Raw genomic sequence first — 26,439 nt, 5'->3', positions numbered from 1 at the left:
TGCTTAATTGTCGAGTAAAAGCACTGGATCACAAGCTTCTGATTTTGGACAGGCACACGAAGAATGCTAAGGGATGATGTTTTTTGTGTGAATCCCGTCGAAAGTAACGGACGTAATCGTGATTTAGGTTTCGTTGTGAAATATCGATGGCGTAGATGGCTTTTTGGCTTAGCGTAATGTTGTAATGGTGCAATATCTCTGGATTGAATATTGAATGCAGATGATAGCTGAGCATGCCTTTATAGTCTTGTCCATATCATTCATTTTGTTGACCGTATGTGCAATATTGAAGACAAAAACGAATATTTGATAATTTTAATCACATCCTCCTTATTAACAATAATTATATATAAAATGTGTATGAGATATACCTTGTGACTATGAAAGTATAAAAACAATAATAATCAAACAATATGTGACATGTACATTATGAACAAGAAAGAAGACATAATGGTTAAATATGTAAAATATAATGACTCATCATAATGCATATCAGGGACGACAATTCAAAAATAAACATATTTTAATCCAACTGCCATGTATATTTGCTCGTGTGACAAAGTGCAAATTACTCTTCCATAACAAGCGAATCCCATTATAATCATTTCGAAAATCGTAACATCTATTTTGCTATAGATCATTATTCAATCTTTATAAAAAGAAAAAAAAAACCAAATAATATTGATCAATGGAGCATTTGTGTACATGTTAACGTTAAATGAAAAATGCATTTTGACTTTATTTCTACTAACATTTTGGCCTCGTTTAAACAAATTTGCAATATGTTTTTTATAGAACTGCATATTATGGTAGACAGTGTAAACAATATTCAACAGTTAATTTTTTTGTCAGCAGAATAAAACGAATAAACAAGGATGCATATGCTTTATACTACGAATAGCTATGGAAGTATTTGTCACACGTTATTGCATTGATTCCTGGGCATATTTTGAAGGAATATGTATGTTTTGTGGCAGTCAAAAGATTAAAATATCTGAAAAAATAAGCGTATGCTTTATAGTAACCCATTACCAACACCATACCATATATTCTTACTTATATAAATAATATAGATTACTGGCTTTATAACAAGGCTTTGGCTGGAATATGGTACTAGTATCATATTTATTCTCGTTGGTAGATGGTGTCAAATTTTGTTAGTTATTACTGTTGTCTTTTTTTATGTATTATGTATGGCCACAGATTGGCAACTTCGCAATAAAATAGATGACAAACGTGATGATTTCACGTTTCCAGTTGTAAACTTTCTATTTGTCAGCAGCAAAATACCCTCTGCCTGAGCGTATGTCATTTGCATGATAATTAACACAAAAACAACCGAAGGAGACATTGAGTAAGTTTTACGGTCATCGTCCCGAATTGGTTGACTGAGTAAATGTATCAGTGTATCAACTAACTACAATGATGCAAAGTTATTCGAAATACATGTAGAACGTCTGCTAAAAATAAAAAATGTGTTAATTTTATTCAGTTAATCATATATATTTGAACATGTATCGTTTTAAAGACAGACACACTGACGAATAAGTGATGTTTTTTATCACTCAAATATAATGCTTAACCCCTTTGAGTAATTATTGCCATTATTCACTTACAAGGGTGCGTTGAGAAAAGTATGATTTGGCACTTGCATTAGGACATGATTTTATTTGCAAATGAATTGAACGTGTATAGAATATTAATTTTGGTAGAAAGCTCATAATAATTAATAAATCTCCACAACATATGAATATGAGTTTATACTACGTTAGATTTACTAACATGAACAAAAGTATGATCTTTGTCTGAATATATTTTTTGCTATCTGTGATTCTTTTTATCGTTTCATTGTAATAATACTTGCACTATAAGCAACCTTTCTTAAATTACTTTTCAAAGAATTTTTGAGACTGTGCAATTAACTTATGTATTTATTGTAAAATTGAAATGAAAAGGATTTTACATCATTAGCCCGGCTAAAAGTTCCTCAGAATTTTCATCTTATTACATATTTACTATTTGCTTCGTATTCTCTCATAACAACGTATCACACAAAACCAGGACAACATCATGTTCCAGCCAATGCACGGTTATACATATTCGTTGTATGTGAAGAAATTTCGCCCAATCAATAACATATGTATACTATAAATAAACATATCACGGAATGCGTTTAGAAAATAGATATGCTCGTCTTTAGTTTAAGCCTGTATCTTTGGTTAGTTATTTCAAAACACTAGTTTTTTTTTTTCAAAAGTTACGATATTTCAAGACTTAGCAAGAATTCATTTTCTTGAAAATGACAGCAAAACACAGACAAACCAATAAGATTGCTTTAAAATGAAACATTGCAAAATACGCAGCTATTTTAGCTATTCACCTCAACGATAAAAAAGACCAATGATTTAGGGATGTTTTGTTTTACAAAATGTTCTTTAAAAAGCAATTGTTCATACACGTTAACCGGCTGAGTAACATGCAATATTTGGTAACCAGTACACTAATCATTCAACTATTATCAAGTTTGGTTCCTGCTAAACAAAGCGTTCGAATGAAGTTTGACCCAGTTCATTTTACCTATACATGTATAAATGGTCCTGCCTCATAATATTTTAATCCGTTCATGTAAAAATATGAATTGTTTCTTTCTACCCCGATTTCTCTATCTGGACAATCTTTTTTGTAGGCTTGTGTCAATGGAATATTCATCTTGAACATCATGCTTAGAAGCAACAATTGTAATGTGTCTGCTTGAAAAGTTAGTTTTTAACTACAGATTCCTAAATATAACATTATATTAGTAGTTATAACAGCGGAATGTTAATTTATATTAGCTTTTTAGTAAGTTCTTCCTTTGATCAATGTCTTTGTTGTGAAGATGGAGTTCCACTCTCTTCACTTGAACCATCTTTGACGTTGTCAAGAGGACTGAAGAAAAAGTAAAGAATAAAACACAGGGAGATATTTAGCATTTTAGAACATAGTACTAGTGTGATGAATGATTTGATTCAACACTGATTGCTTACAAATGTGATATCTTTTGAGTTTGTTCTGTTTATAGTATCAAACTTGTCTGCTCTATGGTCGGGTTGTTGTCTCTTTGACACATTCCCACTTTCCATTCTCAATTTTATTTCATTTTATGTTTATATTGAAAGTTCAATTAAATTATCCGCGTAACCGATAAAGTTTCCATCATTTCATAAGGGATGACATGAAAAGTTCAATGTAGGTTAAAAAACTTAAATCATATAGGTTTTAACTGACCCACCTCTTAACTTAATTTGATAAAAATTGATTGACCAATAAGGATATATATAAAATCGATGTCAATTAAACAAAGCTTGCAGCAATTTTGACCCCCCATCCCCAAACTATGAATTAAGTTTTATTTAGTCTTCATTGAATTTTTGATGTCGTCCCTAAATAAGTTTGTTCGAGATTATTTATCCTTCAATATTTAGATAGCATGTGAACTTTAAAAATTATTGAACACTGAACACATGATAAATAACGCCAATAACTGGAGTGAAGATGCAATATTTAACATTATCAACATATAGAGCAGATTGAAAACCCATTTTCTTCTCCATTGTTTGAATTATTAAGCAGCCCGATAATTATAAAAATATTTATAGAAGATTGTAATTGATCTGTCGATAACGTTATGCTTTATAACAATATTTGCCGGAAGGTTTGTGCCAAATACATTGATAATCAGCGTTTTCGACATTGTATGGTTGTCAGACTTTGATAACCATATAGAATTAAAAATATAAGACATGAATCAATCTTTATAGGTAATTTGATAATTTATTTAGTACATTTACAACTTACTGGCTTTTAAAATCGTTTAATCAATATAGGAAAACAATGAAATAACAGTAAGTTTGTATAAGATCTCAAAACTATACGATTCTATGTAAAATGACATTTCTTAAGAAACGAAAAGTAACACATTACAATAAATAAGCTCACTAAAGATAAAATTTCATTCAACAAATCAGTCTTTTTCGATGTCTATCTATTTATTTATTATATATCTCAATTTTGCTCGGACTTCATACAATTAGTCTTATCCAGGTATTCCCGGGGACTTGTGTAGTAATGATGTTATTACTTATTTGAACTTGCAATTTCATGAAAAGATAATGTTTCTGTCGCAAACAAAAAAATACGCTTCTTTCAGAGCTCTATCAAATTTAAATTTGTCTTTTCAGAATCTAAAGGACTATGGGTAATCTAGTTTTTCGTACACCAAAATGAAAATAAGTAACGTCATTAGTTGAATTTTTATTGTTGATATTGTTTAAAACGTTTTAAACCAATCGCAACGTTTAGGTGTACACTTTTGAAAATATTACCCAGAATGAATTAGATTCTGAAACAGGAAATTGGCGTTTAGTAAAGATTGAATCAGGGATATTTACTATCTAAATATGCACGTGGAAGAACATTATACTTACACGCATTCCATTCTGCTAACACTAAACAATCGCAAGAGATATGACCGTTGTTGGTTACTTTGTTGAGTAGTTGGTACAAGGAGGTATTGTCCAGGGTCAAGGAAGAATCGACCAGAGGTCTCTCTGTATTCAGCATAGGTTTCTTCATTCTCAGGCATAAGTGGATCATTATGATCAAAAAATGTTTTGTTAAGTGCTACAGTTGGTCTGTTAAAAAGCTGAAATATGGATAATACAGTTTACTTGGTTTATCAGAATTATGAAAACATGTTTCATGATAAGTAGCCTTATTTACGAGACTATGTTTGTCTGGTAAGAAATGTACATTTAGAAAACGGATTCACTACCAATGTTTCTATATATATTTGTGTGTGAGTTTTGAATTTCAGGGAAAAGATATTCGAAATCCCCGTATATTATCTTAGTCCTCAAAATTCAATATAGACAAAACGTTAATATAACCACCTACATACCTGAAAAATTTCAAATCCAATGGCGAACATTTCCCCGCCATCCAATTTATGCTGCCTTTGGAAGACTTGTAATAATGATACAACAACCGGAAGACGACCATTAAATCGTCGCTGAACGCTAACTGAAAAATGTATAAAAATGTTAAGTTTTAGATATAATGTTGCATACACATTTCTTTAAACAAATGAACGAACATACACTTTTTTCTTTTTCCTCAAACGATATCGTAATTGTTTGGGTTGTTTTTCAACTGTACACAAATTTCAAGGAATATTTCTATAGTGAAATCATTAGAAACTGAAATAAGATATATACCGTCAAATTGTGTTATTGTTACTAAAATGATATTCTTACTGTCTGTATGGAGGGTAAGTATGTATTGTGGATTTGTATGAAAGCTTTCACACTCCAGCCATCCACCAGCATTTATCCCACGTGCCCATCTGCCATAAAGATTCAACTGATACTCTGTAATTTAAACATATAAAAAATGAAGATGTGGTATGATTGCCAAAGAGACAACTCTCCACAAGAGACCAAATTAACACAGAAATTAACAACTATAGGTCACCGTACGGCCTTCAACAATGACCAAAGCCCATACCGTATTGTCAGCTATAAAAGTCCCCGAAATGACAATGTAAAACAATTCAAACGAGAAAACTAACGGCATAGTTTATGTAAATAAAGCATGTCCGTTTAAAGTATTTGAAAGAATTGGTTGACGAACTTTTAGTTTTGTTTTAGTAGTTTTCTATTATCGACCATTGTTTTATCGACCAAAGTTTTTCAAATGCTCATTTTGTACCTGGTTTTTAGATTTTTTCAAAATAATTGTTTGTCTTAATTTATTTGGCATTCTGCTTGTAGATAATTTATGCGGTAAAATTACTTTTCAGGGTCAGCTTGAAATCATATAGCAGAATTAAATAACATAGAAAAATTACTATCTATATAAACTCATCATCAAGAGCAACATCATATAAGCAGATATTTGATTTCCCTTGTTATTCATTAATTTAAAAAACCCACTCATGTACGATAAAAAAAGATGAAAAACGTAATATCAATATAATATCTTTGTTTTAGCTTTTTGTTATTATTTTTTTTATCAGAGCCTTGTCAGCAATAACATCAATAATTACCATTTTAGAAATAAATTAAAGGTTACTTAAATAACTATCTAATATACCAAAGCGCAATGTCATTTAAACTTTTTTTCAATAATCAACTTCTGAATTGTGTCAGCCTTTGAACGAGATGCGTGACGTCAATCAATTTAAAAAAAGCTAGATTTTCCAGCAATATAAAATAACTTCCGTGAAATCAAAAAGCCTCAAGTATTTATTTTATGTAACATTCGTGTCTTCTATGATGAACATATATGATCAGATTTTATATTTGATTGTTCTTTGTTGGTATTTTAGGAATTTAAATGGATAGAGATAAAATGAAAATGAGACTAAAAAAAGAACGTAGTTTAGCAATAGACTTTTGAAGATATTGTTAAATGGCAGTCAAAGAAATAAACGTGGCATTAATCAATTTTAAATATCACGACAAAAGAAAGTTTGAATCGTTATGGAGCTTTAAAAAAGATATTTTTCACAAAAATCACAAAATGTGTTTAACACAAAACAAATATCAAGTTTGAAATAGTGCATAGATATTAAGTACATACTTAAAGATCTAGATTGAATATTCATCGGTGTTAACATTAGCCAACAAAACAAATTGGACAAACATATCCCAAATCAGGAGCCTGTAGGTTTATAGTGATTGTAGTTGGTTTATGTCTTTCATCTGTGTTTTTCGTTAATTATTTTGTAATAAATAAGGTCATTATATTTCTCAAAAAAATTGTTTCAAATTTTTCATGTCGGAGCATTTTATAGCCGAATATATGGTATGGGATTTTTTCCTTGTTGAATGAATAACAGTTGCTTAAAATTGCTTGCATCCACTTCATTTCACTTTGGTGTATAATAGTTTCATTGGCAATTATTCAACATCACTTATTTCTATTAAGAACCAAACAAACGGCAATTTAAATTTACATTTTACACAGAATTCCAAACAATCTATTGTTTTTTTATACGATAACCTGGTATTATAGTTTTTGAATGTCCTGTTGATAGTACTCAAAATTGACATAATTCAGTGTGTTATTGTTCTATGGTAAAATGTTTATATTCTTGTCTTTCATTTCTGCTTATGTGCTTTGTTTTAATGCGGTTTTGTGTTTCTTTGATATATATGACGTGGCTCTGTCCTTGTCTATATGCACATTTGTGTTTGTATGTTACATATGACGTGGTTTTGTACTTATACACCCCGTCATTGCGTAACTGTGTTTTGGTAAATGTTTGTATTCTTGTGTTGTTTTTTTTTGTGCTGATTTGTGATGTCCAAATTCTTTTGCTTGTTTGTTAATATTTTGTTTGTTTGTATATTTATTAATATGTCCCTTACGTCGTAACAACAATCCCCTTCCTTATCATGAATGTGACCTACCGAATTAGACTATTTACCGGATGTGTTATAAAATATGCAACACGACGGGTGTCACATGTGGAGCAGGATCTGCTTACCCTTCCAGAGCACCTGAGATCACCCCTAGTTTTTAGTGGGGTTCGTGTTGTTTATTCTGCAGATTTCTATGTTGTGTCATGTGTACTATTGTTCGTCTGTTTGTCCTTTTCATTTTTAGCCATGGCGTTGTCATTTTATTTTCGATTTATGAGTTTGACTGTCCCTCTGGTATCTTTCGTCGCTCTTTTATTAAGACATTTGCACAATTACACAATAAACTGCTGTATCCCTATTTTCGAAAATCGTTGTCAATATAATGTAATTTTATGCGACTGTTATTCAAGTGAGAGGTTTAGCTAGCTATGAAATCAGGTTTTATCCACCAGTTTCTACATAAAAAAAATGCCTGTACAAAGTAAGGACCAGTGTTTAAGAAGTACAAATGAAAACAAAAACAATGAACCAGATTATCTAAAGTAAAAATAATAGTCGTAACACTTGATTTAAACCAACAATCGCCAGGTTTTAGTTATATTTAATTTTATGCAGTCATTTTCATTCAGTTATGCCATAGGGACTTCGAGTAAAATAAATTAACGACAACATCAACATAGACTGAATAAAACGTCCAACGTGTTTATTTCGATAATTTTACACTTACCATTTTCTCCTTTTATCGCTCTGACTCGATAATACGCATAATGTCGGATTAAAGCAGGTTATATTTACCCATGAGGGGATAACAGCAAACTTATATCACTACTGGTGTGTGTATAACACAAAGTTTTAAGGATAATGATTATAAACATCAAATCGTTTTTTTGCATAATTTGTCCCTTATTGTCTCTGGCCTACACATATAAAGTGTTATTCTTTATCAAAGTACTTTCATTTCATAAAAAAAGTTGAAGTATGCTTTTCTAACTAATGTCAGATTTATATAACCAATTATCAATATATATATATTAATATATAATAAATGTCAATTTATTAGTAGCTGCATAATATACACCTATTCAAAAAGTAAAATCATAAAAATACTGAACTTCGAGGAAAATTCAAAACGGAAAGTCCCTAATCAAATGGCAAAATCAAATGATTAAACACATCAAACGAATGGACCACAACTGCTTATGCTCATAATTTTTTTTTCAGGTTTGAGACTCATGACTACATTTAAGTCGTTTAAAAGCATACATCTAGAGTGCAATCAATTGCAATCAAATTATTTACAGCCATAGAGTGGCAATGTGTCTTTGTTTGATTTAAGCGTCACTGAATATGGAATGAATGAAATGCCTTCAGTATGTTATTTCTTTAAAGGGCTTTGGCCACTGTTTAATCAGGATGTTTGGTCTAATTTTCTTTCTTTTTTTATATTAGGAATAATGTTCTAAAATAATATTGATTTTGTCTGTTGTATGTTTATTTTACTTTAAATTCGTACATAGGACTTTCTGCTTTTTAGTTGCCTTCCGGGTATTGATATTTTATTTTCCTTCGAATGACGTTTTTCCTTTATCTTTTACCTTTTATTGATTTAACTACACGCAAATTTTCGACAAAATGCCATTTCCTCGCAACTAATTATTTGTCCTTTCAAAACAATCATAAATGATTTTTCTCAAGTTTCCGATTGAGATCCGTTGCTAGCTATAAGGCAAGTAAGTTTAAGCATGGTGCAAAATCACTACACGAACTTTACAAAATCATTTCTTAAAATTAATTATCCGACTGTTTATAATACATTTGTATTAACAAACTTTTAACTATATCTGGCAGAGACGATATTTATCAAATACTTGATAAATTGGCCGGACTTCATCATCACAGAATAATATTTACATTGTTTTCAGGCATTGGGCACCAAGATTGATAATTTAACAGGATAATAACATCTAACACCTCTCGGTAAGACCAGGACGACCTCTAGTGTACTATTTGGTGGTGCCTCTCTGAAATTAATATGGAATTTATTCTATGTATGAACATACCTGCTTTGTCACTTATTCCATCATGATCAAAATCGGGAGACAAGTTGCACACAATCATATTGCAGTATTCTTTCCTGAAGTCTCTATAATTCATCCAGAATTCCCCATCATCTTGTGTCTTTAATTCTAATTCTAATTGCACAGATTCAGGTACGTGACACCACTCGTCACTCCTTAAGAATAAGACTTTTATATGTATATTTATTTACAAAATTCCGTTCATCGCATAATTGACTACTTCAAGAAGGAAAGCATTATATTGGGTCAATTTTGTAAGGAAAAATGAAGCAATATCCATTTTTAGTGCCATAGTTTATTATTGTAATATAAATATTATCTAATTTGATAATTAATGAAATAATAAAATGGCTTCATAACTTTATTTTATTGATATAGCTGCAAAATTTAAGATCATATTTGTCATAATATCCATGGATTATCATTCAGTAACATTTAAACATTGAAAAATAAAGTCATCATAGATACCAGGATTGAAATTTTATATGTACACCAGAAGACTCATCAGTGAAGCTCGTATAAAAAAAAATGTTAAAAAGGCCAAATAAGGTGAATACACATATGTGCCTGTTTATACTTACCCGTCACACCAAGAACCGTTCCACTCGGTATCCCCCCAAGGATTTCTCATTCGGATAAGTTTAGCAGTATTTTGTAAGTAAGGTATCTCTTCCACTCCAGTAATGACATAACTGTGATTAGACACCATTCCTTTCTTTTCTCTTTCATCACGATCGCCTTTATCCTGGATAGAAAAAACGTCAACATTCCTGAAGGTTTCTTACATTTTTCGTTGAAAGCAATTTGAGAAAATAAAATATTTAAATAATACTTCTTGAAAAAAAACTGTATTTTACTTATGTTCAAAACTCATAAATCTGTAATGAATGAACAAACAAAGAAAATAAAAATGAGGGAATAGGATGAACTCAAAACAAAGTGAAAACGAGTAGACACTGAAGATAGATTGACACGTATGATCAGTCATATGTCATTTTTTACAGGGAGTTTGAAATTCTACCCTCTAACGTATTCAATTTAAATATTTCATTTAAAATCAATAAATCAATTTTCATCTAGTCAATTATTCCTGCATTGTCGTTTTTCACCTTCTATTATTTGTCACAATCTTGATGTCGAATATTACTGGTGCCAATTAATAACACATTTAAAGTAAACTAGCCATTGTAAACACATAATTTGCATATCTCTGATAGATGCCATATTTTATGCGTCTAATGAAAAATGTTTGGTACAAATATCCACATGCACGATACGTCTCCGTGCAATGATTTTCCACAGGTATATGAGGTCCAATGATTGTATGAGAATTTGTTGTATTTTTTTTTTTTTTTTATTTTTTTTTACATTTTAAAAAGTTTTAATGGTTTATTCATAGAAGCGACTATATAGAACAACAGCTGTTTTTTTTCAAATAGAAGGGACTGATTTCATTGATAATCAAGATTAAACTGAATTATTTGTGTTATTCTAAATAAGATAAAGATGAAATTGAACTACTATGAGATGTTTAATATGAAGAGTGCAGCCTTGTTCTAATAGGTCCAAAAATAACACAGTTAACTTGACAATGGTGGTAAACATACGAAAAAAAATAATTGCCATAACTAAATGTGCTGCAATACAACAAGATGCAAAGCAAATATATTAGTCATTTAAATCTCTTGTTTAATTTTTATTTGCAATTTGAACAATTTAAATAATGATATTCGTCATTGGAATAACGGTAATTGTCAATAAACAATATTATGAGTAAAAATTCAATCAAAACATGATTCTACACTTATGTAAACATATATGTTAAGGCAAGGTCGTACTGTTCTTTTTCCGGGAAAACACGAGGAAATCTCTCGTATATATAATTTATACATATATTTTGTTTAAAATTGATTTGAAAAATGATGAAAATACAAATAATAAAAATGAATATATATGCACTTGCAAATTGAAATTATAATTGCAGAAAGTAGCTAAAAACACATTCCGTTAAAAGGAAACAAAAGGTTTGTGAAAATCAAAAGCTTTCTCCACGATCTGTAAATTTGAATCAAAGTTTCAGGGTGATTACTAGCTACATGCATTAGTGAAGCGATTATTCTAATACATGCAATTATTAGATAAAGCAATGGTTGCTAAAGGTTGTAGTTTTCTCCTTTTTACAGATATGCTGACAGATTGACGTAATCTAACTACTAGTTACGTCATTTTCACTTCATTGTTTCTATTAATAAATTATTCTTGTGACGTTACCCTTTGTTTGCTTCAGGTTATTCTTTCCCTCCGTTATTTAAATTTTCATTGTGACATTAATGTGAAATTTGCCTGGTAGTATTTGGTCACTATTTATCTTCAAATTGACAGTTTCACTAATAATGAAATTTTAACTAAAAAACCATGAAAGTGGTCATTTGGTTAAAAAAAATCTATGTAAATGCAAACTTGAAAAACTCGGATACGCAAAAAGGATGTATATGAGATATTCTAAAAGGGTACGCATGAAGACGCCCCAGGTGTAAACTGTTCTGAACTCGATTATTTATAGTATCTGTTTATGATTCCAACCGACAAAACAAACATTTCAAAAATTGCATTACATTTTAGTAGTTTTTAGTGACGTGAGGTGTTAGAGGAACAGTAACTTCGTAATGCTGAACATAATATCTAAATGTAACACTAACAGTACTTTATGAATTTTTGTTTGGAAATAAATTTACGTGACAATGCAATTGTGCAAAAAATTGGTTGTGAAATGAGTAAAACAAGACAAAAGGATACATGCAAATAACAACTCAGAAATGTTACAATTATCATTGTACATATGAGGTATTGTTTTGTTTTTAACTATTATTTTCAGTCAAATTACAACCAAATTAATACGCAAATATTATAAAGCCTGTATTTTCTACCTGATACAGAATTTTAAAAACCTACTGTATATATCTGTACAGATAATGACTTAAAATAGTACAAACTTTAATTAACAGAAGCTAAATGAAAACTTATATTTATGATTTTACACACATTGAGTGTGACAGCGTACGAATTAATCTGTGAATTCCATTGATATGGCAATATTAACATTCTTGTTCATGCTAGAATATGATGAATACGTGACAGGTTTATGTATATAAATTCATGGGGTTCATTTTATGATCAAATAACGATTTTAACAGCAATATCAAATGAAAAGAGGCCGAATAACATCCTTAATGCATGACTTCTCTTTTCCTTTTGTCTACTTGCCACTTTTGTGCCACATTATATCAAATTCACAGACACTTTGCATTCTTTATTCCTCTTTATCATTTTCCAATTGAAAATAGAGAGCAGAAACCATGATTGCACTTAGAGTAGTGGTCTTATCATGCACATATACATCAACTGTATATTATATTAGCGCTAAAGTGAAAGTTTATAAACAAATGCTATATAACGTTTATATGTAAAATTATTGTGATAAGTACAAAGTTAATAGCAAATGACAATCATTTATTGATGCCAAAACAGTTTTGTCTTACCTCAACTCTGATTCTTATTCGACATCCCTGAAAGAAACACAGAGGATAAAAGCGAGACAGAAAGAGTATATAAATGCCAACAATTGGTTCATTTGAAATAATATCGTGAAAAGGCACATGACTTTGTCTGTTCCTGATACTAACCAGCATACAAACATTTTGTAGGTGATATGGAAAACTTTTTCTTGACAAGTCCTAGGCAAATGCAACTAAACAATACACAAGCAAAAACTCAAAAATGTTATTACGACTAAGACTAAAAAATAATGATATTGCATATACTATATAGAAACATAAAAGCTAATCAAGAAATACTAGATAGACCTTTTCCTTAACATAATTCACTTTAGATGGACGATGATAACCTGTATTGTAGTAAATTGTAGAACAATGTACACCGTCAAAGGATCATAGAACCATAAGATTGGCCAACCGAGTGCGCCAAGGACGTGTGAATTCGAAACTGTACTAATGTAGTATTTCCTTTTTGTCCAAATCATCATATATCATTATAATGATGTTTTACATCCCAGGTAATCCCTCCAAAATCTTATACAAAAATTAATCAAATCAAGTTTGCTAGTTAGCGATTTCAGATTTAAATTGCTCCTGATATTTTCTGTCTTCACTAAAGATTGAACATAATTTTATCGTGACAACTTATGTCGCTAGAAATTATTAAAAATAAAAGGAAACCTATTACAGATTTAAAGAATGATAAGAACTATTCGACGTCAGGTCTGATATTTCTAGAACGCATTATATATCTAATTCAATTTGAAGCTGAATATCGACTAATATTTGATAGATTAAGTGTGTGCGTCCGAAACGCGTTTCTTGATTATAAAAAAATATGTTGTATGAATGCAAATGAGACAACTCTCCACGAGAGACCACATGACAGACATTAACAACTATTGGTACCCGTACCACCTTCAACAATGAGCGAAGCCAATACAGTCAGCTATTAAAGGCCCCGAAATGACAATATCAAACAATTCAAAAGAGAAAACTAACAGCCGAACCTATGTAAAACAAATATGTAACACATAAACAAACGACAACCACTGAATTACAGTCTTCTGACTTGGGACAGGCACATACACACAGAATGTGTTAGCGGGATCACTAACCCTCCCCTGACCTTGGACAGTGGTATAACCGTACAACATAAGAACTTACTATAAAAATCAGTTGAAAAAGGCTTAACTCATCAGATGGATACAAATACATTAGATTGATTAGCCTTCAGGAGGAACACCAAAATTTAAACACTTGCAATTGAAAGCCATTCGTGAATAAATACGAAGACATTTTCGGAGTTTCAAGCTGATTGCCAAAAAAACCATAGCAAAATGAATCCATGGTAAGCCTTTCTGGAGTATATTTGAACTCTTTCTATTAGGAAGGATACGGAAAGAGTCAAACAAAGAAGCGGATGATACCAGCAAGTCTATCAGAATGTATAATGATGACAACAAAAATTGACGAACACAAACAGTAGTATCTACAAAGACAATAAATGGAAACAAGCTGACTTCAAACTATAATGATGTAAAAAAAAAACGACTACAGAAGCGAATTCCAAATATGCATGATACCAGTCACACCCACAAAGAATGTATACTCAAATTGAAAAAAAAACAACGCTTTTGTTATGGGTATCTCTAAGTTGTGTATTTTTGAATTATTTTTTTTGATGGAGATTGATTCAAATGGGAATAACGTATAAAATGTCGAACTGCACAGTTAATTAAAAAAGTGGAAGTCTATCAAAAATGACAAATTAAACGTTATCAAACAACAGACCAAAGGAAAGAAGCATCTGTCATATTCCTGACTAGATTCGGGCATTCCCCTCAGAAAAAAAACTGTTTAATGGCCACAAAGGGTAGCATTCCACAATAAGAAAATCGTATTCTATTCCAGGCTTTACAATACATTAAGTCAACTGTTTGTGTCAGACATGTGCATGTATGTAATCAGCATACTCCATAGATTTGATTTTCAAAAGTTAGAATGGTGAAATATGTTTCATTTGTTGTGTATTCATGTCAATATTCTGCATTTGTTCACCATAATATGTTGCAAAAAGAGGGATGAAATGGCTCATATTCCCCCGAAATTTGGTTGAAACTAAACTTTTAGTAATATATTTTCTGAGACTATTGGCATTAACTATCTAGCTTAAAAATTTATTACAAAATTCGAGGGATAAAAATCGGAAATAACAACACAACAATTTAACGGCCAATGTGTTAAACAGTAATAAAAATACGGACTGTCATACAGAAAAACAGCGCATAATACATACATTACAAAATCTCGATGTTCCCATAAACACACTATGAACTTGGCTATATCAAACTTCAGCTATCCAATGATATAGGGTTATTGCATGAATATAGGGGAATTTTGTCCCCGAGTAGAATTTAATATTGCATGCGCTTGCGAGTACAATATATGTTCTACGAGTGGCCATCGATATTTTGAATATAAAAATTGGTTTAAACTAAGATTTTCTGAATTTTGAAGATTTATTGCACTAGTGCAATATTGGAATTTCTTGCATGCTAACTTGTGTTTACTTTCTGTGGGAAATATTATATTGCTTTGGAATAATAATTTTTATTGCACACTAGCTATTATATGAGAAAAGTCTCCAGAGGCCAGAATACGAATTACACACAGGTGAAGGTGCTAAAAACACATCCCCTTTGTACGACAGTACGAAAGATCAGAGTTAAATTTCAGCTTATCAAACAAAACACATAATCAAACACAATATTGGAAACATTTCATTATTATTCATTAAAAGTAATCTAATTTTCATTGCTTGTGCACCTACCGTATATGTACGAAGTCGTGCATTTCATATTTTAATGACATACATGCCATCAACAATGTCAACAAACTTTTAATTGCTCTCTAAATTATGGTATTTGTGCTGTTTATCTTTATTTTTGCAAGAACGATCAGACATAACAAAGTAATTTTACAAATTGTAATATATAAAAAAATGAGTAGAAATTAATGACCATTTTTTAATTGTTTTTATCATTCAACTGATAATGTCCTTGCGTTTGATCAAAGACATCTGAAGGTCGCAATTTATGAAGTAAAACCTTGGTATTATCGATGTGCCTGTCAATTATTATTTTGTTTTTCTTGATTTATGAAAAAAAGTGGACTGTTCAAATGACGAATTGTTTGAAATGTGATTCTGAAAATCAATGTATATGGTTTCGATTCTAATCAACATTTATATGCCCACTTCCTGGTTGCAAAAGTAAAAACATTTCCGTATACTTGTTTAAAGTTAAAAAGAGAGAAATATAATTATGTCTTTTGGTAACAGAGAATAAAAATTTCAAATAGTCAATAAAGATAATAAAGGCAACAGTAGGTTACCGATGTTTGAATCTTACAAATCGATTAAGAAAATAAATCAAGAAACAAACAAACTTCCGATTAAGAACATAATCAAGAAACAAACAAACATTTCGATTAAGAAGATTAATCAAGATAACACGCCAAAGCCGAGGAAAGCACATGAACTCCAATAGAGACGCAATCAGGTGAGTCCACATAGTAACGAACATTTGCTATAGTGCATCAACCACCATGCAAATCCACCCTCAGTCAAAACGTACAATCAGGAATCGTACACAATCGATAAAAATACTAATAAGACGTTTGTTTTAGTTTTTAAGACTATGAAACATATCGCTAATGAGTTGAAGAAACCCTTATCTTGCTTCGGTCAACAAAGTCGTGACAGTAATGCATTGTTGATTTCAATTTTTCTATGAGTAAAATGGAGAGTTCACTTTAACAAAGTTGAAATCACAACGTTTACGGTATAGTTTAGTTTTAAGTCGTCAATCTGTGTCAATATCAAGATCTGAGTCAAGATAAAAATCAGACTTTGATTATATCTTTAATTTTGAATTTGCTAAGATATTTTAGTTGCAAGCACTAACTGAAAAATTGAGTGACTGGTATTTATCGCCACTGTAAGTACTATTGTGTTTTCGTGTCTGTCAGTTTTTTCCAGTAGATAAAGCTGAAGTAGCCATCGAGGTTTTCAGCACTCACTTTAATTGGGTGAGTCAGACAATGTAAATTTCAAGGAATTATCGATATAGTTCATAACAATCAAATATAGAAATTCAAAAAGACGCATAAAGACAGACAAACATATGCACCAATATCACGAATCATTACGCAAAACGATTGAGCAATAGCATATCTAACTCATTGTTTTCATATATAAGTTGTTATAAGTGTTAGAATAGGATTTTTATACTGGCAAAATTGTTTTAGAATGCTCACAGGTCCTGAGAGCTAATTCAAAGTCAATAACAACTAAAACAGAAATAGTGTGTTTAAAACCACACTATTTAGTGTAAAGATGTAATGAACAGTTTGGGAATATCATTATTTTGTGCAATGTCAAAGGATAAATATCGACAAAATATAACACTGTGAATATGGCTGTATAGAAATTATCAAAGGTTGTCTTTTAAAATTCAGTTTAGATCATTACATTAGATTCCGAACTAAATATAATTTAGTTGCGGATTTGCAAGGACTAAACAATTAACATGAATAAAACGAGAAGCTGTACATACGATAAAGAGACATAATCATAAAGACAGACTATTAGAAGTCGAAATATAGTCCTCAATAACAGACACACTGCTTTCTGATAATTTAATACATTGATAGGTGTATTTGTGTTTTTGCTTTGTTTCATTAGTTTTGATAAGTGTTTTGATACGAAAAATCTTTAATATTTCACTTTACCCTGTACATTTTTATACCGCAAGTATATAGTGAATACTCAATTAAGAAAAAGGGACGAACGATACCAGAGGGAGAGTATAACTCATAAATAGAAAATAAACTGACAACCCCTGGCTTAAAATGAAAAAAAAAATCAAGCAGACAAACATTAATACACATGACACAACGTAGAAAAATAAAGAATAAGCGACACTAGCTCCAAGTCGCTTATTACCTACTTAATATAATATACATGAAGGATTGAAGCACATTACCAAAACTAAAATCAAACGTTTAAAAGAGCAACAATGTATATATAAACTTATGGAATCAATAATTCATAAATTCAGGCATACACAAAAATATGCACTGGAGTTAAGGGAGACTTAAACAAAGCCCAATAGACATTTTAAGTGTCTACATTATGGATTGGTTTCCTCTAAAGACTAGAAATACCATCCAATTACACTTTACGTTTTTCAGCCAAATGAGGTTTACCTAGATACTATGTCATCGGATGCTAAAAGAAATGTACTACTGAGATAGGTTTACGTTAATATACATAAATAGGCACTTCAGTAAATGGGAACAAGAAGGATATATGGAATAGAAAGCATAAACATAGCAACAGTGCTAGCTAGAGAGCAACTACACAGACGAAATTACCTTGAGTTTCTGATATTAGAAATGAATGATATCTGTGCGTGTTTCATAACTCTTGAACACAAAGATCGCCCTATACAAACGTAAAACACTACTAATTTTGAAACTTACAACACTCAAGCATCCAATCACAGCTCCGCACTGGAATGCTGCTCTTATGAGGTAGAAATCTTCTTCTTTTAAATCAGCAGGATTGTACCACTCGGCAAGTCCCCCAGTCAAATCAGTGAAAGCATCAGCTTCGAAACCATACTCCAATGCTTCGTAGGATCTGTTAAGTCTAAAAATAAATTAATCAAGACATGTATATATTATATTTATAATTGCTATTGGCGAAAAATCCATATCGGCGATTTTACCTGAGATCAACCCCAGTTTTTGGTGGGGGTTTGTGTTGCTTAGTCTTTGATTTCAATGTTGTGTCTTCTGTACTATTATTTGTCTGGTTTTTTTTTGTAATTTCTAGCCATGGCGTTGTCAGTTTATTTTCTATCTAAAAGTTTGACTCTCCCTCTGGTATCTTTCGTCCCTCTTTTACTTTAGAATCTTTTTTCAAAGAGTGACAATTTTAAAGGACGGAAAATTTGATAGTCATCGATAAACTCACTTTCCACATACGCAAAGTTTCAGATTAGGAATAGCTTCTTCTACCTTGGTTATGAACAAACCAACACATTTTTTCTTAATTAAAGAAGTTGTTATCAATAAATAAGAGAATTGCAAACAAATGAAAAAAAAGAGTTTTAAATTATTTGATCTTGAGCGTCACTGGTAGAACCCTTTGATTTAAAATTGATCTTATTTTTGATAAATTAATACAACACTAAATGTGTATTGGTATCAAATTATAACCCTACATGGTCGTCTAACATCCCGTCGTTTCATTTATTTTGACCTTGAAACAACTACCTACAACTTTATACTAAATCTTTTAGAGGTTTTCTGATTGACATTTAAGTCTTGGTTATTTATTTATTAGATCTAAAATTTCAAGGACTGTGATAATTTTATCGTGCTGTCAAAAAACTGGCAAAGATTATGGGTAGGTTGAAAGCTTCCAAACATATGTAACGCCATTGTATTTGGTATTAGCCTGACGTAGTCAATAATTGCCTCTAATCCAGGTGGCTGTTGCTGATTAATAATTGCCTCTTATCTTGGTTGATGTTGCTGATTGCTATTTACATGATAATCGAATATTGTGTTCTTATATAAATTTTGCTTTCAGTTTTCTCTATTCTAGTACAAAGCACTCGGTACTGTAAAATGTTAAAGTCTTACACCGTTGATACATGGACGTTGACAAGTGATAGTACAAAAGTAAAACAACACTGAATGAATTTTGTGCGTCAAATGTGTTTTTATCGATTACCTTTAATTAGGAACGCGCAGACCCAAAAGTTCAAACGCCAAGGATGTTTATTGTTTCAGTAGTTGAATACTTTGAACATATAAAAAAAATCATGAAGGAAAATAGCCAAATTCATCTAACTTCAAGTCAATCTCAATAAAAAAGATTTTTTTTGATAGCTGTTTTATACAGAAGTTTTGTATCAATTCTTGAATGGATAAAAATAAAGGTGAACATCAATATATGCATATACTTACTTTGCATAGGCTTTTTCAACTAATGACACCCAGAATTCCGTAGGATCTGATGAATGAGCAAAGAGTATATCTCCATTCACAGTTGGTAATAAATCGTCTATATATACATCAACCCACTTTCCAAACTGCCAAAACCGACAGTGGAATTTCCCATTGTATGATGGAGTTCCGAATGTATTGTCTACTGGTATGATCTAAATAAAAAAAAACGGGTATTTAGTCAACAACAAAAGAGGTGAATTTTACTACATGTATTTGTTGTACACAAGTTGTAATGTTGTACAAAAGTTGTAATGTTGTACACATTATAATTTGTACAGAATTTTTTATACAAGTTGTCAGTGTTTTTTGAACCGTTTAACATAAATGGATGATGCATGAACATAGTCTTTTGTTTTGCATATTCTGTCATATTTCCATAACGACATGATACATTCCAGTGCTGAGCAGTGACATAAACACATTATAAGAACACAAAAAGACTTTTAATGGATATGAATTTGGTATAAGGAGAACAAATAGGCCAAGATCTATCCAAAAAATATCATGATATCTACAGTATACCAATCAGAACCAGGACTTTTACTATATGTCATAAATATTAAAGAATCAGCACATTCTTTAAAAGTTAAATTTACTTCACAAAGATCACTTTGATTTTCTGTAAGCTTAATGTTATGATTAAAAATGATGTATCATTGCAATCTATTTTTTTTGCTTCAGTACACATTTTTTTACTTTATCTTTTTAGTTCAGCATTTGTTATTCCTTATGTATAACCATTAATCTTTGTATATTTTTTTTATGGAAAACTTGATATGAATCGCAAAGTTCTCTTTTCCGTAAAGTAATTGATTATTTTCTTTCTATCAATTATCAAACGTTTTGCCAATGAAACTTATGTCTGCAATTAATGGTGATGATGTCCTTATGTAAATACTTTTAATTGACAATTTCAGCATATGACATAATTTTTATCAAGTACCTTTTCCATTAACTGTGGCTTTTCCGCAATCGCAGACAGAGTTGACAGGAACCAACAGTCATTTAACTCTCCTTGCTTCATATCATGTCGACTGGTTCCGTCTGATACTAAGACGGGATTAAAAATAATTTCCTGTTGAAATAAAATGTTTGCAACATTTTCACTTTATACATATCACTTTTCCTCTAATTTTAATTTTCTATGAAGAAAATATGAAAAAAATTGTTTTAAATTATTGATGAAAATTATCCCATAGCAGAGAATCGAGACAGCTATGGTATCAATTTTGCATAGTTTTTTTCAGTCATTAATAATTTGTCTACTTTACAGATAGGTCTAAACCGAATGTGAGTTTTCTAACACATCCTATCATATAACTGTGCTAGAAACAAAACAATATGTGTACAGTATAATTGATATATTATTGAAATAAATATTGTGTTAAGTTATGTTAAGCGTCAGTAATATGGTCAATATATTGCGCAGGGCTTGTAGCAGCACCGTAGACAGTTAGGCATAAAATAAGAATATTATGTTCTTCTGTGCTTGTTTCGGAGCAGTAAACAAGAAGTATAGACTTCTTTCTCTGTATTGGTTTCGCAGAAAGGGTCAGAGTTGGAAAATTTATGAAATTTGAGTGTAACATAATCTAAAACTATTTAATTAATGTTCTAACGCTTGTGCAAATGAAATTCATAAACTGAAATGTTAGTTATAGTCTTACACTATGCCTTTGATGTTGTTCAAAATTGGAATTTTGCATGTTGTATGCTCATCTTGAAATTGGCACTCTCACCACATCTTCCTATATCTATGAACCGTAATATGTCTTTGACAGAAAGTGCATTAGTTATTTTTTTGGACTTTGGGGGTTAAAATTTTAGGTGTTTTTTTCAATTCATTTTAGATAAATACTGAATTTTCTTTCATCTGTGATTAAGAATTCAATGTTTCCAGAAATAAACGAGGAAGATAATATGATATTCTCATAACATTAACGTACACACATCTACTAGCTGCAACATTATGACTTAGTTACGTTTAAAAAAAAAAAATACTGAGAATTCACTTATTGCGGTCATTAGTTTAGTTTAAACATATTTATTTATAGTGGATTGGGAAACAAGTTGTGCAACTTATAATAATCCCTTTCCACTTTGCGATCATTACAAACCTGTCTACTTAAACAGAGAACCAGCAAGAAGTGTAGATAGTTCGTTCATGATCTTTTTTTATCTGGCCTTTGAACCAGTTTATCTAACAAACCATTGTTTTCCTGTCTATCACCGGAAGATTATATTACTAACAATGGACTTAATAAAAGCTAACGTGATCATAACTGTCTTGAAGTGAATGATTTATTTGATTTTTAATAATAAAAAAAACGAACGCCTAACTACCTCAATTTGTTGAAATGATACGGATCAAGCTAAGAGTATTTTAAGAGATACATAAACTATCATCGTATTTTTTCCTGACATTGTTTTCAAATTGATTTAAATGAATAATTTACTCTGTTTTGTAGATTTTCCCCACGGGGTTTATTATACGATTATTCTGTGGGTATACATAATTGATGAAATTCTTTTTTGTTCACTCATAACTTCTTTTAACTAATGATAACTTTCTACACAGATCAGTGACACAAGTTGGTCACAATACAACTTTGGTAAAATGAATTAAATGTTTATTATATTATCACGTCCAAAACTGTCTCGGTCTATTTCTGAAATTTATTCTTATATACTTTTGATTTTTTAACCCTATATGCTAACATTGCCTATGTAAATTTTAAAATTGTTTGTATGCACGTTGAACGACAAATTTATGTGACGTATAAATTTTTCTGACGTCAGACACACAAATCAATGAATGTGTTTGTAGATAGATGTTAGTGTCCTCTGTTAAATTGTTCCTTTTCAAATTGTTATACGATGATTACTGATAGTGGAGTTAACTATTTGTGGATTCTTATAAATTCTATATATAACTTTTGACTATTTTCAATCTCGGTCTATTTCTTTATTACATACTTTTGATTTTTCAACCCTATGTAAATGTTAAAATTGTTTTTATGCACATTGAACGACTAATTTATGTGACGTATAAAATTTTCTGACGTCAGACACACAAATCAATGAATGTGTTTGTAGATGTTTTTTGTGTTTATTAAATTGTTCCTTTTAAAATTGTTATACGATGATGACTGATGTACCCATATTTTGACTATTTTATTTATTGTGTCTGTTTAGTTAACGCATCAATGTAAATATAACGGAATTTGATGAGACTGTCATCAAAGTGAGAGGGTTAGCGCTATAAAAGCAGGTTTAATCCACCATTTACATTTGAAAATGCTGTACCAAGTCAGGAATATGACAGTTCTTGTCCATTCGTTTTTGATGCGTTTTGTTATTTGATTTTGCCATGTGATTATAGACTTTCCAAATTGATTTTCCTCTAAGTTCAGTATTTTTGTGATTTTACTTTTTGTTAGCTTAGTAACTAATAATTTCATTGCAATACTTACATTTGGTCGTTTCCAGATTATCTTCTTTGCTGTCACCTTATGTTTAAAAATGGAAGACATATCAGCACGAAAGTCTGGATCAACAAACAGTTTACCATTTCTCCTTGCCTTCTGAAAGATTAATTTTTCGAATATCTTACTTTAAACTATTCATGTATTGCGTTTCAAGAATTCATGTTAGAATTGCAAACTATCTTCAAGACTTTCCCCTATTTCCAACCTTGGCTGTAAATGATTTCACCATAAGATATAGAAGTGGTCCTCCTGTTTCGTTTTTGTTAGTTTTTGTGTTTATGCAATAGCAAGAAACACTGACAAATATATACAAAGGCTATTATAGTTTTTCTTTTGATTTGTATATACTTTCGGAGGTTATTTACGCTCTTTGTCGTAGTTGTAATAGACAAGTGTTTTGATCTTAACGAAAAGGACAAATAACTCAAGTTACCCCCGTAATAGACTCTTCAACCCGCTAATGTAGCCTTCTCAGAGCAGCAAATATAAAAGACTGAAGAATCCGTGTAAAAAACAATAAACCATATATTGTCAAAATTCATGTAATGAATTATTAAAGTTACAACTCCCAAAAATAAAGATTATCTCAGACGGATTTAGCTGGGTTTTTTTGGGACGTCTTTTATTCTTATTTACTAATTTTGTTTTATATTTTTGGCTATCCAAAAACTTTAGGTCACAAACGCATCTGATGAAAGTAATTCAAGAAAAGCGTGTTGGCTGCATTGCTTTAAGACCATTTGTTTTTTTTTTTTTACTTTAAAAATGGCAACAAGTCAAAAGAAAGAGACCCTCTCTCAAAACAAAATGAATAAGAACAATAGCAATAAATTGTGAAAGAAGCTTGACTCTATAACAGGATATATTTTCGATTTTCAAACAGTTCTATCGACACCGTTGTACTTTAATAATTTACTTGGAACAAGGAAGGCTTGACATGTTTTCTGGATTCACATTTATTCAAGCGACCAAAATTTAGGATAATGGGGTAAATAAATTTAAAACTCTTAATTAATGATTATTATTTACGTTAATTGGTAAATACACCATACACATTCAGGACGACAGAGGTGTCATCATAAAAGCAAACACAAAATATCACTTTAAGTCAGGCATCATGTTTTGAAATAAACATGGACAATCAAGTACTAGTATATGATTCGCAAAGCTTTTATTTGGACACGTGTAGCTTTGGGCATATTTTGAATATTTGAATTAGACAACAAAATAATCATCGAATGGCAAATAGAGCAATAAAAATACACAGACACACCAATGTTAACATTTCGTTCTTTTTTGTAGGAACACACAAAAACACATGTTTTGTTGGACTAGTTTCGGTACACAATATTCTGTAATTTTCAAAAGCAATTAATTCTATTTCCGTTTGCAGATATTAAATGAACATATCTTCAACTGATAACTTATCATTAACCCCGTGTCCGACATATGACATAAGGGTTGTCAGTTAGTTTGGGAAATCGGAAAGGAAAACGGAAATTTCACAATTATCACTAGGTTGCATTGTATGAAAATTGAAGCACTTTCCATTATAATGCTTTATCTTCGATAAGAGTAAATTGTCATCTTTACTTTAATCTATTAAATTCATTTGACATTTGATATTCAGATGAATTAAGTACAATTTACGAAGGCTGAAGATCAATGTTTCATAATTTTCCTGCAAATATCTTTAATGGTTTTCTATTCTTATAACATATAACGTTAATAGTTCTGAATATTCCATTGCAATTAATTCATTGATTTGAAGGTCTAAAATAGGAACTACTCTTCACGTTTTGTGAAGCATATAATATTCAGATTAAGTAGAATGGATTGTAGCATTATAATAAAAAAAAACGTTTGACAAATTTCCACACTGTTGTTTTACATACTTTTTATATAAAAGCAGCTTCAAAGTTTGTTTTAAATCAAAAATGCCATGAAGACCTCTTTTTGTGATCTTGTCATTAATATTAAGATATGAGCCAAGGCCTTCAAAGTATGAATTTGATGTAAGATGATTCATTTATCAAAATAAGAAAAAAGAAAGTCAACTGATCAAAACTACTGACTAAAAACTAATTTTACGAAACATTATGTAAAATTTTCATTCTAGTATAAAGGCTTTAATCTAAACAAGTTTGAAACGCGATCACGACATTAAAACCGATACTTATAAACTACTGTGTACATTATGTCATCCAATTCATTAATGAATATACCTATCCTATTTTTACACGATTGATTTCGGAAATTTGGGTTATCGATGCTCCTCAACTTTATTAAACGAACTAGATTTTTATTTTTCTATGTTCAGTGGACCATGAAATTTGAGATCAAAACTCTAAAACGGCTTTACGGGTACAAAGAACTTATAAAAGGGAACATATGACTAAGCATCAAGCTGATTGGACTTCAACTTCATCAAAAACTACATTGACCAAAAAATTTAACTTGAAGCGGGACAGACAGACAGACGAACGAAAAAGTCAAATCACAAAAAAATGAACTCCGAGGAGAATTAAAAACGAAACGTCCTTAATCAAATGTCAAAATCAAAAGCTCAAACACACCAAATGAATGGATAACAACTGTCATATTCCTGACTTGGTACTGAGGTGCAAGGTAAATATATATTGAACAAAAACAATCATTTTGATACCTGTTATTAAGCCATCTTAATTGCCCAGCAGGGATTATCGGCGTATTATTTTACTTTTAAATCATTCTTTATTAATGTTATTTGATCTGACAGAGTTCAGATACTTTGCTTCAAGATAATATTTGTCTTTTATTCTATTTACAATTTGTACAGTATTTGTAT

At 30.7% G+C, this 26,439-nt stretch overlaps 1 protein-coding gene across 2 annotated transcripts in view; it reads right to left on the bottom strand.

Moving 5' to 3' along the window:
* Nucleotides 1-301: 301 nt before the first annotated feature.
* LOC143072636 (calpain-9-like) overlaps nt 302-26,439 on the bottom strand; it is a 41,943-nt gene continuing 15,805 nt past the window's right edge. Inside the window, exons 2-12 of one of the 2 annotated variants that reach the window (XM_076247677.1) lie at nt 23,598-23,708; nt 21,068-21,199; nt 20,083-20,276; nt 18,586-18,754; nt 13,024-13,050; nt 10,066-10,229; nt 9,467-9,639; nt 5,295-5,408; nt 4,940-5,061; nt 4,467-4,684; nt 302-2,928 (exon numbers count right to left, since the gene is read on the bottom strand). In XM_076247677.1, coding sequence (XP_076103792.1) covers nt 2,859-2,928; nt 4,467-4,684; nt 4,940-5,061; nt 5,295-5,408; nt 9,467-9,639; nt 10,066-10,229; nt 13,024-13,050; nt 18,586-18,754; nt 20,083-20,276; nt 21,068-21,199; nt 23,598-23,708 — 1,494 coding nt within the window. In that variant the 3' untranslated portion in view covers nt 302-2,858. The remainder of the gene's footprint in view (nt 2,929-4,466; nt 4,685-4,939; nt 5,062-5,294; nt 5,409-9,466; nt 9,640-10,065; nt 10,230-13,023; nt 13,051-18,585; nt 18,755-20,082; nt 20,277-21,067; nt 21,200-23,597; nt 23,709-26,439) is intronic. The other variant, XM_076247678.1, reaches the window with a different exon arrangement.

The sequence above is a fragment of the Mytilus galloprovincialis genome, chromosome 4 (genome assembly GCF_965363235.1).
Source record: "Mytilus galloprovincialis chromosome 4, xbMytGall1.hap1.1, whole genome shotgun sequence".
Taxonomy (NCBI): Eukaryota; Metazoa; Mollusca; class Bivalvia; order Mytilida; family Mytilidae; genus Mytilus; species Mytilus galloprovincialis.
The sequence above is the reverse complement of the archived record's forward strand: the minus strand, read 5'-3'. Positions and strand labels throughout refer to the sequence as shown.